Source organism: Dromaius novaehollandiae, chromosome 1 (genome assembly GCF_036370855.1).
Source record: "Dromaius novaehollandiae isolate bDroNov1 chromosome 1, bDroNov1.hap1, whole genome shotgun sequence".
Classification (NCBI taxonomy): domain Eukaryota; kingdom Metazoa; phylum Chordata; class Aves; order Casuariiformes; family Dromaiidae; genus Dromaius; species Dromaius novaehollandiae.
In genome coordinates, this window is record NC_088098.1 from 88,281,195 (window position 1) to 88,299,561 (window position 18,367).

Here is an 18,367-nt window from a genome sequence, read left to right on the forward strand (position 1 = left end):
GATGAGAACCACCTGACTTTCAGGTATTTAGCCTTCCCCTCTTCAGGTCCTTGTAACTGGTGATAGTGACAAACAGTTTCCTTACAAAGGAAGAAATAAGGAATGTATTTGGGTTATGGTGTCTGGTATCCAGGTGATAACTGTCAGTATAGGAAGTTAACTTTGGGTACCCTGATGGACACTAAGTGTTTAACAGTCTGAATTTTTTTGACCCAGCTGCATTGACTGTCAGAATGTTTGGTTTAGCTGAGCTGTTTTCCCTACCTGTAGCCCTCCCAAAGTAACTTCTGTTGGGGGTTAATTTCCATAGGATATCCGCACTTGGACCAGAAGCTATGCACTAACCTTCTTCAATTCAGCATGTCCAGGTGATCTTGTTAAATCTTGAAAAAGTAAAAACATCCTACCCTGAAAGGAGCTGGAGGTGTAACTTGCCTCCCAAACTTATGGACCTGTTCTTGTTCTTTTAATGCCTTTGAATCTGGTTCCTGCAGAAGCCTTGTTCAGGCCTTTACTTTTCATTTTATGTGTAACTATTTACAGACTAAAGAACTTTGACTTCTTGTGGATGCAGGCAGGCAACAATGCATAACTGAGCAGGGTAAAAGGGTCACAGATAATATTCGTAAAAGACAATTCAGAGATGTTCTCTGATTGTCCCTGCATCCCCTCTCACAGTCTTTCTGACTTACTATTCCCACCTGTTTGAAGTGGCTTGGGCACTCAATGGGAGGTCTCAGTAGAGCCATTGAAGTGACTAGATTTGGCAGTGTCTCTTGCAGATCCTTAGATCTCAGCTACCAGGACATCACCTGTCCTTATGCTCTGCCATCCAGGTTGATTGCTAAGATAAATTAAAATAACCACCTCTGAGTATGTGCACAGTGATGAAGACAGGGTACCTGTAGGTGTTTGGTAAGCATGTTTACATTAGATCTTTGTGCAGCTCTTCGGGGATGTGTCTGTCATGTCTCAGGCTGACAGCTGTCCAACATTATTACTGTTCTACCGGGCTTGATCCTATCTTCAAGGTTCCCAGGATAATTATTTCTGCCTCCCTGTTGCACTACTGAACAGGTTTAAGTCGCTTCCCACCAAACCAGGCCTACGCTCTGTTTTCCAAAATCACTCCGTATTTTTTTTTCGCGTGCACCCTGATCCGCGACGCAAGCGCCGCCGAGCCCAAACCGCGGCGCGGCGCGGCCCGCTCCGCAGCGGGCAACGACGAGTCGTTCGGCAGGCGACGCTGCGCCGGCCGCGCACCGCCAGGGCCTCGGCGCAACGCCTCCCCTCCGCGCACCGCGACCGGTAACGCTAGTGCGGGGACCCCTGCGCCTGCCTGCCGCCTGGGCGGCTCTCCGCGAGCGGTGGGCCGCAGCGCGGCCCAGCCCAGTGCTGCGGGCAGCGGAGGCGGCCGGCAGCGCGCCGCGCCCTCCCGCCCCTCCTCCTGCGGGGGCGGGGCTCTCTTGGCAGCGGCTTCCTAGAGACCTCGCATTCCCCAGCGCGCGTGCGCCGCACGCCGCCGCGCAGGCGCAGTGGGGCTGGGGAGAGCGTCCGGAGTGGAATTGCGGTAGCCGTTCCCGGCTCTGTGCGTCGTTGCCCGCGGGGCGGCGGGGATGAACCTCTGTGCGGCCCGGCCCCGCGGACACGGCTGGAGAGGCGCCGCGCGCCCGGCCGCGGTGCCAGGAGCCTGCTGCCGTTCGCCGCTGCCATTGGGGTCCCGGAGGCGAGCCGCCGCGGAGCTCGGGGAGCGCCGCTGACCGGAGCTGCCCACTCGGGCCCTGCTCGCGGCGGAGCGCGGGAGGGGGCGCGCAGGTACCTGGGCGGCGCCGCCCGGCCGGAGCCCCCTCGGGGGGGCGGGGGCCGTTGGGGCGGCCCGGCCCGCCCGCCCCCCCCCCCCCCCGCGCGCGCGCCGCGGCGGTTGGGCGCGCGACGGGGGACGTGGCCCGGCGCCCGCGGGGAGGATGGTGAAGCCGCCCCGCGCCCCTGCGCCGGGCCGAGAGCCGGCCGAGCCGAGCGGGGACAGTGCCGCCAGCGCCAGCCTCCGCACGGGCTGAGGGTGCCGCCGCCGCGCCGGGAGATGAGCCGAGTTCCGCCGGGTGGTCGTTAACGGAAGGATGACCACTCCCGCCCTGCTGCCGCTGTCCGGGCGGAGACTGCCCCCCCTGAACCTGGGGACCTCCTCCTTCCCGCACCACAGGGCTACCTTGAGACTCTCCGAAAAATTTATCCTCCTCCTTATTCTTAGTGCCTTCATCACTCTGTGCTTCGGAGCGTTCTTCTTCCTGCCTGACTCCTCGAAGCACAAACGCTTTGACCTGGGTTTGGAGGATGTGCTAATTCCTCACGTGGATACCAGCAAAGGGGGCAAAAACCTCGGAAGCTTCCTGATCCATGGGCAAGGACACGATGAGCACCGGCACAGGTAAGTGGTTTGGTTTCCAGTAAGGACACGGTGCATCACTTTTGCTGCTACGGCAAGTGAATCCAGATGGGAGCAGGATTGGGTTCAAGAGAGACCTTTAAAAAGGGCTTCTAGCTGGCCTAAACACTGTAGCTTTCAGGTGTTTTATAACGCCCCCCCCCCAAAAAAAAAAAAAAAAAAATCTGTCTTTTAAAGGTAATGTCTCTGGTTTTGTTTGTTTGTTTGTCTTACTTCCCTCTGGCAAATGTAAAAGTTATGATTGCTTGCATGTCTAAAAAGAGGCTGCTGTCTAGAAGCAGTGTTTGGAGTGTTTGGATAGGCCCATGAAAAGTGAGAGTCCCTCACATCCTGCTGCTGCTGCTCTTTCCAATTGTGTTATGGCTTCCCAGCGTATTCCAGCTTCCGAGTTCTTTTCTGCCTATCCTTGCATCCTTCAGCTGCTCTATGTAGCTCTGTCTCCTTGTTTTCTTTTCAAATGAGAATTTAAGTTTGGCCTTCTTAAGTAGGTAGGACTGTAAGGTTAAGGCTGAGCTCTCCTCCAATGGGTTGGTGATTGTTTTCCCATGCTAGGCAATACCTTAGATCAGTCATGGAAAAAATAGAGTGATGTTACAGCATCTGTGGGAATAGTGTAAGTAGTTGGAAAAACTGCTAAATCTTTTCCATAGGTGTTGCCTCCTGACTCAAAGCACCTCTTTGGTGAACAGTATACATAAAACTGTTATCTGATACAGATTTCATGCAGTGTCCCAAAGGCTATCAGCCTACGACATGCAGGAGATAAAATTAGTGCAGGTGGCATGATTGCTTTTTCTAGCTCTTAAAAATCTGTTGTTTTAATGTTGTTTTAATGTTGTTCCAGAGAATCGGAGGTGTTGGTGATTAAATTTCCTTAATTGTGTTTACCAGTGTAAAGAAATTGGAAGTAAAACAGTAGTTAAGTGTAACAGGGGTAAATATCATGCAGTTGATAGTCTGTTGAGGCCACCTGAAACTTTGTGCAGCACAGGCCTCTAAATGTTCAAGACTGGGTCAGGTGAAGTTAAACCTCAAACTGAGATTCAAAAACTTAAATGAGGGTTTTGCAGTATATTTGCTTCTAATATGTATTAATTGCTTAAATCACCCCCTAGTGCCTGGATCATAGATAAGTGAAGCTGACTAATCTCTCTTCAATGTCAAAGATATTTAAAATGGGATGATGGTGAATGATAAAATATAATGTGCTCTTCAGTACTCACATTAGTAATATAATGAAATTTAAAGAAATGTTACTTATGCTGATAGTGTTCCTTCAGGAACAGTCTGAAATATATTTATCCTTTTGACATACCATAAGAATTATTTAAAGCTTATTTATGCTAGATTAAAACAGGGAAGTAATTGTCTCTTTTTATTGCTCTTATGGGTTATAAAGACTACCTGAACACTGTGCTAGTTTTCCTTAAGGCATCTTTGCTGTTTGATGTCTTGGAGCACTTATCACAAGCTCTTTCTCCCATCTCCCTAACTGAAAGGGATGGATGCTTAATATTTAACACAGACTTTTCCTGTCAATAATGTTAATTTGCTGGTGCAGTTAAATGTTGCACAAAATTTAAGTTTAGACATTCTGACTAATATGCCTTTGAAGTTCTCATATTTTAATTTTTTTTGTTTCTTTGTGGTCTTGTTGTTTCTGAACTTAACCAGTCACTGTGGTCTCATGCAGTCAAAATCGAATTCTAGAATAGAAGACAAACGAAACAAACCCAGAAATTTTCAGAACTCCAGCTCTGAACGCATCTTGTGTTGCCAAGTGGATGGAACATAAAAAAAGGCATTTGTTAATACTGAGAGTTCTGAGCTGATGTTCTTGATTCTTATAACCTACATGCTTGGGTCCTTTCAGGTTTCCTTTTTAAGTGTAGTTCTTGAGGCTACAGCTTTAGGAATGGTATTAAGAAGTGTATATTCCTTTTATCCCTCACTTGTAGAGGAACAGTAACTTATTAACTGTTGGAGCTAAATGTGTTTTGTTTATTTGGGCTCTGTCCTTAAAAGAAGTGGTTACCAGTTAACTCTTCTATGGTTCCTATGAAAGCAGTAAGTGTGTATACTCATCCTGCGCACATACTCCAAATTGTCCCTGTCATGCTCAAATTTTACGACTGTCTTTTGGTTTGTAGCTGAACAAGAAATAAGTATTATTCCTATTGCTTTAGTCCTGCAAACCGGTGGATTATTCTAAGCATGTCTTAGCTAAAAAGGCCTACCTGCTTAACCTGCTTGGAAGACCCTTGTGTGAATGCTACAGGATTCATTATGAAGCGGTAGTTATACTTTACTTCTGGAGCAACTTTCTTGGCTTGTTACCAGATAGTTTTATTGTTAGGCTATTTGCCGTTTTGGTGTTGACATGGTCAATGTGCAGGAAGAAGAGGCACTCATTTGTCAGTGTCTGTGCTCAGTTACTGTTACTAGGTTGCAGAACCGCTGACCGAGCTAAGCCTGGTTTGACAGTCAGTTTTGTGAGAAAGGTCTTCAGCAGTGAATTCTAGATCGCTTGTTATCCCATTTGGGGATGAAAAGCTTGTTCAATTTACCATCAAGGAGCTAAATCAAGTGGCAGCTAGCCTACTGGTTGTATTTTTTTTTTTTTCAATACTGCTGATAAGCAATGAAAAAAAGATCAAGAGAAAATAATCAACTGATGATCCAGAAGAGAATGTGGTCTCAGATGCGAAGTGGGCTAATGGATTGACAAGCTGTTGTCCCAAGAACTGTGGGACTTCAGAGGATGTTGGATGGAAGGTCATTCATATGAATTATACACTTAATCTTGAAATGATGGGCATGTTGATTTAGTGACTAAGGGAAAGTTTGTTTTCTATGAATGATGGTGTTGACCTTTCTAAAATGATAAAAACTACTTATCTTTGTTATGCTGCTCTCTATGTATCTAGGATATAATATGTTATTCCTCATTTTCCCTGTCCCTTAAACTTTGAGCTTGATAGGCTAGTGGAGGATATGCATATTTCTGTCTTGCAGCAAAATGTAGCGACAATGTAGGTAGAGGGCTGTCATACAGGCTTGCTTTACTGTTGTGTACAAATAATGATTCTCACTAGAAATTCTCTGTATTTCCCGACGTTGCTTTCTTACATCTCCCCTGGACCCCCTTGACATTCTTGAGTGTTTCTTATTAACCTAGTTAAAGTGGTTATCTCTTGGAGATGTTATCTTTACTTTTTCCATTAACTTTTTTTTCCTGCTCCTGTCCCTCCTCCCTTCTGCCCTGCCTTGCAGGAAAGGACGGGGGGAATCCCCATCCTCTTGCTGGCAGTCTTAAGTATTTGTTCAGGAATTAGTGTCCTTGCCTGTCATCTAAAGAAAAACAGCTTTCTTGCAAGAAAATATTTGACATCTGAAACAAAGCTGTGATTGATATTTTGGGAAATGGATAAGTTGTTGTGCAAGTTAATGTTCATTTTTTGCTTTTCATTTCGGAGTAATTGCTTCATGTATGCTTCCAGGGTAGGACATGGGGAATAGATTGGTAACATAAAGGCTCAAATCTTGTGTCCAAGAGGAAGGAGAGTGGAAAAGACTAGTCTGGGATCTTCTGAAAAATGTGCACACAGACCCTTTTTGAAAATCCACTTCACTTCTCAAAGACGAATTTCTCTGTTTCAAATAGGATATTGCAGAGGCTCTGGAACAAGAGAAGCACAGTTTTGAAGACAGATCTGGACCTACAAACTAGTGTCTTGCAAAATTTAGGAGAAGTGACAGTTATCCAAAATCCTGCAACAAACTTATGCATCTTTCCTGCCATGCTAGAACACTTAAGCTGTTTCTCACTCATCATTTTCTTTACAACTATTTTAGGTACTTTATTCTTCTGTACTAGTTCTGAAAGATAGATTTGGAGCCAAAACAACATACGTGTGGTTTCTTGCCACCTAATGTAAATGAGTGAGAATGCAGATGCCATATAATCTCCTTGATTTATCAGATTTCTTTAAATCAGATTATCTTTAATACGAAAATTAAACAGATGTGTTTCTTTAATGATGTGTCAAACAACAACTTTTTATATTACTTGATAAAAATTGAAATCACTTCTGTAGTAAAAGTATATTAATCATAGAAGCAATAAATATGTAATTTTATGAACTCAAATTTGCAAAGCCACTTCGTAATAGCACTTGGACTATTGTTCTGTCAACAATTAAGTCCTTCAAAATTTGCAGAGCTGTATCTTCAGCTGCTAAGTTCCTGTGTATTACCTCAAATCATAAGTAATCATACCTCAAATCTATGCTTTAAAAAAAGAAAAAACTCTTGCCAGCAGATTGATAGCAGGTGCTCCTAATACAACTGACCACCTCAATTGCCTACTTACTGTGTAAGTAGGTACAGATCAGTGCAGATTATGCCTTTGATTTTGTTCCTGTGAAGCTAAGGAATATTGGCTTCTGTATTATGCAAAAATGACAAGCTTAGTTTCTTAGCACCAGTTGTGTCAGCAGCTGCATGGCAGTAGGCTGAAAGCACTCTTCTGTTGCTCAGTATAGTTATCTTTATGACAGTAGCAGCTAAGTGTCTCTACTTTTAAGATGTAAAAGTAATAAAAATATAATTCTGAAGAACTTTGTCTTAGTTTTCCTTTATTTTTTTTGAAAGCAATATGAAAGGCTTAATATGTTTCCTTTGAATCCTTTTGTCTTCTGTGGTCTATATGGTTTAATCAGCCATAGCAGTAGTGGGCAGAGGAAGTAACTTTAACTTCTGTTATTCAGTGGTATCAGTGTCTTCTGTCTTCTCTCGCCAAGCTGTCAAGTATAAAATTGTATAAAGTAATTCCTCCCACCCCAATTCTTCCCCCACCTTTACTTTAGCCACAGCTCATTAAGTGCAATGTTGAGTATTTGCTATTGTGATACAACAAAAAAAATTGAGAGAACTCATCTTTTCCACTGAAAACCCAGTAGCCACTGTGGCATCTGGGGCCGAACTCAGTACTTGTTTGAATTTTTTGCTGTGTGAAGTTGAGTCTGTCTTCAGTGCAGATCTCACTGTCTCTGTGCTATATGGGCAGCAAGTTTAAGCTGAGGTGCTTGGTTTAGAAGTTAAGGGACTTTTAGGGTCCAGCATACAGGAGATGTAGGTCTTCACGGTGATACCAGTGGACCTGAAGAGGGCAGGACTAGTCTATTCCAGGTTAGGGTTCAAAAACATCTGGTATATCTACTGCAGAGAAGTCAACTGTCTGGTCTCAGTCTTCAGCTATCCACGCTATTGCAACAGCACTGTCCTCTATCTTTCCTTATCAGGAGATGTTTTTCAGTTGGAGTTTTTATTAAACCCTCGTCATTCTTTGTTCTGGGCTTCATTTGGAGGGAGGACTGAGAAATAATGCTGGTACTTGGAGATACATGGAAATTTGTCCTTTAACTTCTGGAGCCCCCAAACCATACTCCTTAAAACTTCATTTGCATTTCTCCTGAAGTTATATTGGGTTATGGGAGAGGTACCCCATTGTATTATTTCACAAGGTTCTATTGAAATTAGTGCATTATATAATAGGATGAGAAATGCTTTTGTCTTTGATTTACAAAATGCAAGTTCTAGACCATCTGTCTAGATGTCCTCCCTCCCTTCCCCTCCTGCCTGCTTCTTAGCAGTATACATCACATGTAGAGTGCTTCTTTCTTCAAGTTTTCCTGCTGTATTCCATTTTAATAAAGTATTTGCTGTGGATTTCCTGTAGTATGAAAGTGAGGGGGCTAGAGCTGGTATTCTCCAGTCTTTAGCCTTTCTGGTTTGAGAAAAATTTAAACCTGTTAATTTTCTGCATGATCTCAAGTTTGTGTGCATGCTGAAAAACAATTGGGTGTGGGAAAGCTGCAGAAAGTCTGCTTGTTGGATTTAGGCCAGGTAGAGGGTAGGCGGCAGCAGTACTTTAGTTCATTTGGAGTTTTGTAGATTAAAATCTCAGAAGAACTTCAGCATAAATGTGGGTTATTTTATGATGTTAGCAACAATGTAAGCAATAGTAAGCAACATGGATAAGTGTGGACATGCTACAGTATGAGTTCTTCGATCTTCTGATCTCACTAATTTATTGTAGTAAATACAAACATCCTGGCCCTTGGCAGCTAGTTTGGAGTTTCAGGTCTTTGTGTTTTCTTGTAGCAAATGTATGTAAAACTAATCATAAGTTTGGTGATATCATATGTTTTGTGTACAAGTTTTCATAACAATTGAACTGAGACTAAACATGGGCAAAGGGGGCAAAAATTTTGTAGAGATTACTTGTTGCTCTTACGTGTTAGCAGTTTCTCTCAGCTTGCATAAGGGAAATTTTGATATCAATCTGCATATGAGATTTTTGAGGGTTACAGCACTGTACTCTCAGATTAGATTTGGTTTAGAAAAGTATTGTGGCCTCAAATCTTTTATCTGTGAATTTTTATAAAAGCATATGTTAATATTTTCCCCCAGATATATTTTGAAAAAGTCTTAATTTGCCTGTCATGTCCTTCGCCTCCCTTAAAAAACCTGTGAAGTCCAAAACATGGTCAGTGCCTTTATTCCACCATCTTCCACTTTTACTGTTGCAACTCTGAATGTTCAGAAATGTTTGGTCTGATAGGTAGGCAGTTATTTATCATCACTGTTGTTATTTATCATCACTGTTATTCAAAGTGGAACTTCAGTGTGTTCTGATATTTTGATAGAGCTTGTGGGATTTATTCTTTTGCCTTCATTTCAAGTGAGTGCCATAATCTGTCTTAATTCAATAATTAGACTGTCACTTTATTACTAAAATTCCTAGAGTTCTGTTGCAAGTTAATTGTTTGTGGCGAGGGGAGAGGAATGTTCTGCAAGGTAAAGATAATGAGGCCAAAGCAAGGAGAGAGAAATTAAGGAAAAACCCTCCACAAAGCCTTAGGGGAAAAACTGATTGCAAAATTCAGGTATTTGGAAAAATTGTAATCAGAGAGGGCATTTAGAGACAATGTACTTATTTACCTCCATTTGATCCATGTGGTTTCCATTGTTATTCTTTGAATTTTAGAACTCAACAATTGAATTCAAGAAATAAGAATGGTCTTTTTCCAGTTTTCCTTTTTCCATTTTCCTTAAATTTTTTTTAAGATTTTTTTTGCTTGATAATGAAAATACAGTGTCTATGTGTATTATTATTATTATTTTTTACATTTTTACTATCTAGCTCTATTGAATGAAAATACAGTGTCTATGTGTATTATTATTATTATTATTTTTTACATTTTTACTATCTAGCTCTATTGAGAGCAAATGCACACATCCATAGCTGGAAAACTGGGTTGCAAATTAAAGCTTTAGCAGGAGAAAGAGAGAGGAGTTTTAAGGGACGCTAATAGGAATAGGATGCGTTACTGAGGTTGTAGTAAACACTGGGACAAAAAAGCTCAAGGAAAAAACTGGACTTCATTAGCTCTGCTGCTCATAGGATTTATTTGCCTGCACTTTGAATCATTTTTATGATTCCTTCTTGCTGCCTCCAGTTTTTTCAGTATGCTTAAGATGCAAACCCATGAACTGGATTATGTTGCATATGGTATTCAACATTAGTTTCATTAATATTTTATGTGCTTTCTTACTTATTAATCACATCTTAAAACTTCAGAGGATTTTGTAAAAGCTTCCTCAACTCCTTGTTGTAGTGCCACTGTTGAGGCTTACAGCAGACAGATAGGCATTTAAGGACTTATGGTTTTCTGTTGTTTTAAAAAACTATATGATCTGATGAACGTGGTATAAGCAAAATTATTTACAGAATTAAGGGAATGTATATAATGAAAATACTTGCTGTGTAATGTGTTAAGAGCTCTTAAATGAGATTAAATGTGAAGATTGACATTTGTATTTGCTGCTGTTAATAGACACGAAGTAATGTGTGCTGTTCACGTCCTGAAAGATGTTTGTAAGATGACGTTCATCTCCGTTCAGGTTAAGCGCTGCTTACTAGGCCTGCAAGGCATTTGAAGTTTGTACAGTCAGGTAGCTTAAGTTTCTCCTCTTCAGTAATTTGTCATCACTTTTCTTCTGGAGCTGCTGACATGTGCTAGCTGTTCAGATGTACAGTCACTTTATGGGCAGATGGCTCTCAGTGGTAAATCAAACTAATCCATTTTACTTTTTATTGAATCAATCTTAATGTGCTCATGAATGGTAAGAAAAAATCTAATCTGTGGGAGTGGCATCTTCCTCACAGCCTTCAGCTGGAAGTAGATGATGACATTTGCCGTGTGCTTGCTCTGTGAGCATTCTGCCAGAGATGGAAACCTATGCTGAATCTACTGGTTTCAGTTGCACTTGTGGTTTAATTCTGCTGGCTAGGAAAAATAATTAAATTTAAATAATGCATGTAGCATTTTCTCAGCAGGTTTTTCTGGCTATGTTGCTGCCTTTACAAATTTACTATATTTTTGAGTGTTAGTTACTGTTTTCTCTATGTATTATATGCAAGTTATGGAATCTTTTTTTGCTGTAGAATACTTGCATTCTCTCTGTAGTGTATTGGGGGGGGGGGAGGGGGAAATCCTAAACTGGTTTTCTGGACCACAGATTTTTCTGCTTGTAAAGATTTGCAGAATGACACAGAACATCTTGTATGCCTTTTCAAAAAAAAAACCCCAAAAAACCAGTCCTGAGAAATGGTAGCGTGAACATAAACTGGTTGGACTATGAACTGTTGATGTGTTTCTAGTGACCTTTTAAATGTCTTATTAATGGAGGCTTATCTTGGAACTACTGAAACTGTTTTATTCTAAACTTCACGGTTGCAGATGATGTAAGCATGTGCCCGTTTTCCCTGTGCTGTAATCACACATTCTTAGTTTCTTAAAAACATCTGTTCTGCTGTTGGTTTCTACTCAAGTGGAAAGTGTTCTCCAAATTATTAAGTAACACATGTATTGAATTCTGAATTACAATGCACAGTGTTTTGGAGAAGAGAGTATTCCAGAGTAAGTGCATGACTGTGTCCTGATATTATAGAGGGAATGTTTCATACAGTGAATTTGGATTCCTATTTTTTGTGAGTAATTCTGCTTTTTAGAGACAGTGGAATCCATGGCAATTAAAATCATGATGGGTCTCTGAAACAGCTGATTTTCAATAAACAGACAAATCTAAACACATGGGAAGTTTGTGTCTTTTGTCTTCTTGAGACTTTGAGACTGTTGAGGGATTCCTGGGAACCCTCTGAGGAGCTCAAGGGTGTCCTTACTGACAGATAAGGACAGCTAGGTAAGGACAGCCACAAGAGGCCTTAACTTCTAAGAAGCTCTAGCAGCTGCTAAGGAGCTCTGTCAGTTGTTCTGAAGGGGGGTGTTGGAGTTCCAGCTGAGCCCTGATTAGGGAGGGTCAAGCACCCTTTTAGTCAGTGTTAGGGAGAGGCCTTTGTAAGAGCCAGGCCCAGATCGCAGCTAACAGATGCACTGGTTTGTGCAGCAGGGCACAAAGAAGGGCCTGGCAATGCTGATCGGACCAGCAACATGTGTCCTCAGCCATGGTGGTGATGCACCACACGGCACGGTCCCCAACAGCTATTGGAGTAACTGTCCCCGCAACATGAAAGACTTTGCAGATGGAGCTTCAGACAGAGAATGTAGCTCTGCAAGCCTTGGGCTGCAGGGAGTGCTAGTGCCCACAAGAAAGAGCAGCAGGGGGTAATAGTTTGAAGGCTGGACAAGCTTCTCCACAAAATCCAGGGTGTGAACCCCAGCAAGCATTAAACCTCCAAGTCTTCTGGTGGAGCGGGAGCTCTCACCTTGGTGCCACAAGTCACCAGCTTCCAGCCTTCACCATTGCAGAAATTTCCACCTCCTGCACTGATAGTAACTGATGCTGCCTGCCCCTCTGCTACAACTGGGGGTTTGGGTTCCTGAAGCTGCAGGCTCAGAGAAGACCTAGTCCATCTCCTCCTGATGCTGCCCAGTCTGCAAACCTCCTCCTGCAGCTTCTTGACTTGGCAGCTCAGCTCCTTGAGTGCTGCACACCTCCTGCAGGCAAAGAGGCCTGAGGCACTCCCTGCAACCCAAAGCTTGCAGAGCTACATCCTCCTTCTGAAGCTCCATCTGCATCAAAGTCTTTGTCCCTGCAACATGAAAGCATGTTCACACATCTGGACTGCTGCAATGGATGGATACAGGCTCTTTAGGAAGGACAGGCCAGGCAGGTGAGGAGGGAGAGTTGCCCTGTATGTGAGAGAGCAACTAGAATGCATGAAGCTCTGCTTGGGGACAGGTGAGGGCTTGGCTGAGAGCTTATGGATTAGCAGGCAGACCAGCATGGCTGGTGATGTAGTGGCTGTCTGCTATAGACTGCCTGATCAGGAAGGAGTCAAAGCCATCTTCAGAGAATTGGAAGGACCCTCATGTTTGCAGGCCCTGGTCCTCATGGGGGACTTCAACCCCCCTGATATCTGCTGGAGGGACAACACAGCAGGGTACAAGCACTCCAGAAGGTTTCTAGAGTGCATTAATAACATCCTAAAACAGGTGGGAGCCAGTGAGGAGAGGTGCTGTGCTTGCAAACAAGGAAGGACTGATAGGAAGTGTGAAGGCTGGGGGCAGCCTTGGCTGCAGCAACCATGAGGTGGTGGAGTTCAGGATCCTGGGGGGAGGGAGCAGGGCAAAAAGCAGCATCACAACCCTGGACTTCAGGAGAGAGGACTTTGGGTGTGCTCTGGGACCTGCTTGGAAGAATCTGATGGGATATGGCTGTGGAGGGAAGAAGTGTCCAAGAAAGCTGATTGATATTCAAAAATCACCTCTTCCAAGCTCAAGAATGGTCCCTCCCAGCAAGCAGGAAGTTGAGCAAAGGTGGCAGGAAGTCTGCATGGATCAACAAGAAGCTCCTGACTAAACTCAAAAAAAAAAAAAAAAAAAAAGTACAGGAGGTGGAAGCAGGGACAGGTGGTACAGGAGGAATATAGAAACGCTCTCTGAACATGCAGGGATGAGGTTAGGAGAGCTAAAGGCTACCAGTTGAAACTGGCAAGGAATGTGAAAGGCAACAAGAAAGTCTGCTATAAGCAGCCAAAGGAAGGCTAGGGAAAATGTGGACCTGCTGCTAGATGAGGCAGGGACCCTGGTAACAAAGGAGAAAGAAAATACAAATATACTGAATGCCTTCTTCATCTCAGTCTTTACTGGTAAGACCGACTGTCAGGAATCCCAGGCCCCAAGACCAGTGAGAAGGTCTGGAGCAGTGAAGACTTACCCATGACGGAGGAGGATCACTTAAATTGTACATACACAAGTCTGTGGGACCTGACAGCTTGCACTACTGAGTGCTGAGGGAGCTGGCCAATGTCACTGCAAGGCCACTCCTGATTATTTTCAAAAGGTGATGGTGATCAGGAGAGATTCCAGGGGGACTGGAAGGGAGCAAATGTCACCCCTATCTTCAAGAAGAAGGATCCAGGGAACTACAGGCTAGTCAGCCACCCCTCGATCCCTGTGGAGGTGATGGAGCAACTAGTCCTGGATACTGTTTTGAGGCATACGAAGCACAGGAAGGTGCTTGGGAGAAGTCAGCATGGATTTATGAAAGGGAAATTGTGCTTAACCAACCCAGTAGCCTTTTACGATGGGATGACTGGCTTGGTGGGTGAGGGTAGAACAGCAGATGTCATATGCCTTGACTTTAGTGAGGTTTTTGACACTTGTCTCTCATGCCACCCTCACAAGCTGATGAAGTGTGGGCTAGATAAGTGGTTAGTGAGATGGCCTGAAAACTGGCTGAACTACTGAGCTCAGAGGGTTGTGATTGGTGGCACAAAGTCCAGCTGGAAGCCAGTCACTGGTGGTGATCCCCAGGGGTTGATACTGCAGCTCATACTGTTTAACATCTTCATTAATGACCTGGATGATGTGGCAGATGGGCACTTTCAGCAAGTTTGCTGATGACACAAAACTGTGAGGATGTAAAAAATAGATTTGCTTTATTCTTCACAAAATCACAGAATAGGTGGGGTTGGAAGGGACTTCTACAGATCATCTAGTCCAACGCCCCTGCTCAAGCATGGTCAGCTATAGCAGGTTGTCTCAGACCTGGATTTTGAGCATCTCTGAGGATGGAGACTCAACAACCTCTCTGGGGGGTTCCAGTGTTCAGCGCTTTCTTGTGTTGAGATGGAATTTCCTGTTTCAATTTGTGCCCATTGCCTCTCATGCTGTCATTGGGCATCACTGAGAAGGAGTCAGCAAACTGAATTTTTCTCTGTATCTAATAAATCACCGTTTTAACCAGCTGTTGTTAGTCTGAGCTGTTAAAAATTTTATTTAGACATGTAAAAGCAACAATGTTGGAGCTGTGGTTAAAAATTGGTACAATATGAACGTTTTGCCTGTTTGTATGTGAAATGAAGTAGTGATGTCCATCCCAAATAGATGGAGGGGAGGAAGGAAGGGAACTCGTCTGCTTTGCAGTAACTATGATCCTGATGATGGTGAATTTTTTTTTGAGAATTTTGTATTGTGATTGTGAACTTTCTTATTTTGAAAGATGGTATCTATGGAAGGATACCATACTTTCTGTTGTTCTTTGATATCTATGAATGGCTCTGTGAAGTGGAAGTCAGTTGTCATTTGTCATTTTAACACGTGTAGTTGTATGTGAAACTTTAAAACAAATGGCTAATGAGGTGACTAGAACTTGTACTGGATGTTTTTTGCAAATAACTTCCATATAAACTTGTTGCAGCTTTTTCTTATAATGATGTTGCCAAACAGAATCATTCAGAGTTGTAACCAAGGGAAGTCTTAAAAAAACAGAGCACACCTTCAGTCTTGGTATTACCTGACATGAACAAATAAAATGATGGAAGAGAGCCTGGGATCTTTCTGACCATCTCTTACTCAATCATATGTTGGTATTGCAACATTTGACAGCTGCTTTTTGGCAAGAGGAGGCTATGGGAACAGTTCATTGGCTCATTCAGTGTAATGCCTATTGGTGATTTTGTTCCTATGCATGTTTTTGAACCAAAAGAATTCTTGTGATTGTGCTACTAACAGTACACATGAACTCTAGGTCCTTGGTTTGGTCTGTTTTTCCTTATATATCTGTAGTTTTTTGATGTTGGTTTCTATAAATCACTTGGGAGCACTAATTCTATTCAGATGGATATGCTATCTATTCAGATGGATATGCTATTGCAGTTATGCAGAGTGCTTTGCTTGACTTCTTTCCCCTCCCCTATTTAGACACAATTTACTCAGAATAGCATCTGGCTGTCACACTACAGCGAGACTAGCTCATGCAGTCTACTGCTATTACAAAGAAAAATGGGGCTTGACATATTGATGTCAGTTTGGCAAGATGCCTGAATCATTATGTTCAATGAAATACGTGACATTTCAAGTGGTAAAGCAGCCTGCAGGAATACTTGCAGGAGGAACTCTAAGGCACTGCAAAGAAAATGCCACGTTTGCTCATTCTAGAAGGTTCAGGTATTGACACAAGTCATCTGATCAGTTGATCAAGTCATCGGCAGTTTCTTTAGTCCATCAGGGTATATAATTTTGTTCAAATTTTTCGTACTCTAGAATTTGGTGATGGTCCTGAGAAAATTTAAAATGCTATTGAGTTTAAAAGAAACTCCCCAAGCAAATGCCTGTGGAGCTTCCTTTCATACAATAGCAAGCAAACAAACCAACAGCCACCCCCAACTGCAAATGGTGCATATAATTTTTGAAAAACTCATAACCCCTTGCTATTCTTAGGTTCCTCAGCAAGTTTATTTTGTTCTTTCACAGGTTCGGAGTATAGACTTTAAAAAAAGCAAACTATGTAATACTATTATTCCAGTAACTAGGAAAATATATGGAAACATAAAAAGTCCTCAAAATATTCCTTAAATCTTATGCTTAGCCGAAAGTCATTCCATCTGCTTTGCTTGCATCTTCTACTGTAACGTGTGATGCAAGGCATCTTAAAGTGCCTCAGCCATAACCTTCCTTCCTCACCAGTTTTCAGATGGGTCCAATAACACTTAGGCCTTTTGGGATTAGAAAGTTGTATATTTACATTGAACTATTAAAAAAAAATGGTGGCAGCCAGTTTTTGGGTTTATATTTTCAGCTTCTACTATTCTACTTCTCCTTATAAATCAGTCATTTTTAGCAATTTGACAATACCACTTTCAGTTTAATGCTTGACATTTCAAATAAAATGGCTAAGAATGTGCCAAATCTTATCCAGTGGGTCAGTAATGGGAGACATCTAAAGCTGTCTGTCCTTACCATTCTTCCAATTGCAGATTTACAAACAATTACAAAATTTACAATTACAGCATCACCACCTCCTCTGCTATTTTTAGCTGGGAAAGTGGTGGGGAGGAGTAGGAGGAGTTGGATGAAAGTATGCCCCCCCTCCCCGAGAAGTTTTTCTTACAGCCCTTTATACCATACTGTGTTTCAGATCAGATATCCTTCGCCCAAACCTGTCTCAACCTTTTTTTCTCCTGCAAAGACTTTTGCTGTGTGTTGGCAGGTGACTAGTACTGCCTCATCTTCTTTTAAAACATGAAGAATAAACTTTAACCCCTGAGAAGGAAAAGTAAATAAAAGCCTCCATAAACTTCAGAAGCTCTCAAGAATGAAAGCTAAATTGGATGTCAAAGGCTATCTCCAATATCATGTTTTGTGTACTTTATTTTTTTTCTTCCTTCCCTTCTCTGTGGAATCCAAAGTGATAATGACTAAAAGCGGGAGGGGGGAGGCTGATGAGCGCACAGAGCGAGTCAGACCAAGCTATTTACTGAGGATTAACGTGCTTACCACCCCAAAGCAGGAGCCTGATGAGTCCGTGCTCACCTGGCAGATGCAACTTAGGATGTCAAAGCGTCTTCTGCTCAATCTCCTTTGCTACTCAGAATGGGTTGATCCTTGGTCTTACTGAGTCATTATATTCTGATTCCACTTTTTCCTTAAGGTTTCGTGCCTTTCTGTGTCAATATTTTTCTCTTGAATTAAGTTACTGTCTCAGCAATTTCACTCTGATTTTGGTAAAGCTGTGCTGAAGCGCATGTTAGATCTTGAGTCATAGACAGTTGCACCTCTTGGGTGATCTTGGGACTGCTTGCCTGTTTACTCTGGCCCAGCATATTTGAAACTGTTGGGTTTGAACTTCTGAAAATAAACATGGTTTTATTGCACGCAGCCAGTGAAGGAAAGAGGTCCCCCCACCATGCATCTGGAGTTTCCATTAGTCAAATCAACAATATTATCTTGTTTAAATCATCTCTTCCTTAATTACGTACTATTACAAATAGTAATTTCTAGGGAAATGACTAACAATTTCATGAAAAAGGTAAGGGAGTTGTTATAATCAGCTGAGCTAATGAAACTGATTTTGATTTAATTTTTGAAAAATCAAATATTTGACTGCAGCTGTCTGTAAATTGCATGACTTATTGCTGGGAATTTAGAAAATTGGCTTTGGAGAAGAGGAAGGAAGTCTGACTTTATACACTGGATCTGTATGTGTTTGTATTAAGCAGCGTTAACGAAGATAGCTTCAAAAACAATATGTAGTATGCACTGTCTGGAAGATCTGAGAAGATTTTAGTGATTAAAAACAAGTGAACAATAAATTGGTGAGCAATTTTATATCCTTGACTTTTCCTTCATTTTAGATGCATGTTCTGAACTACAGTACTTCTGTGTATTTTCTGTCTTGGTAGTGTCAGGAATAGTTTGTGTCCATCTCACCTGTTGTTGCATACATCATGAAGTCTGTAGTCTGCAAAACACTTAATATTAGTGTATTTCACAATTGTGTATATTCCTAATTGTGCTGATAGGTGTTAATCAGCACCTCATTGCATTAATTTAATAATTTTTATATGTTTCTGAAAAAAACCATATCCGTGATAATTACATAGGTGTACTG

General features: G+C 42.3%; 1 protein-coding gene across 1 annotated transcript in view; it reads left to right on the forward strand.

The window, feature by feature from the left end:
• Positions 1-1,505: 1,505 nt before the first annotated feature.
• MAN1A2 (mannosidase alpha class 1A member 2) overlaps positions 1,506-18,367 on the forward strand; it is a 155,008-nt gene continuing 138,146 nt past the window's right edge. The window contains exon 1 of the mRNA XM_026104860.2: positions 1,506-2,425. Within this exon, the coding sequence (XP_025960645.1) occupies positions 2,118-2,425 (308 nt within the window). The 5' untranslated portion in view covers positions 1,506-2,117. The remainder of the gene's footprint in view (positions 2,426-18,367) is intronic.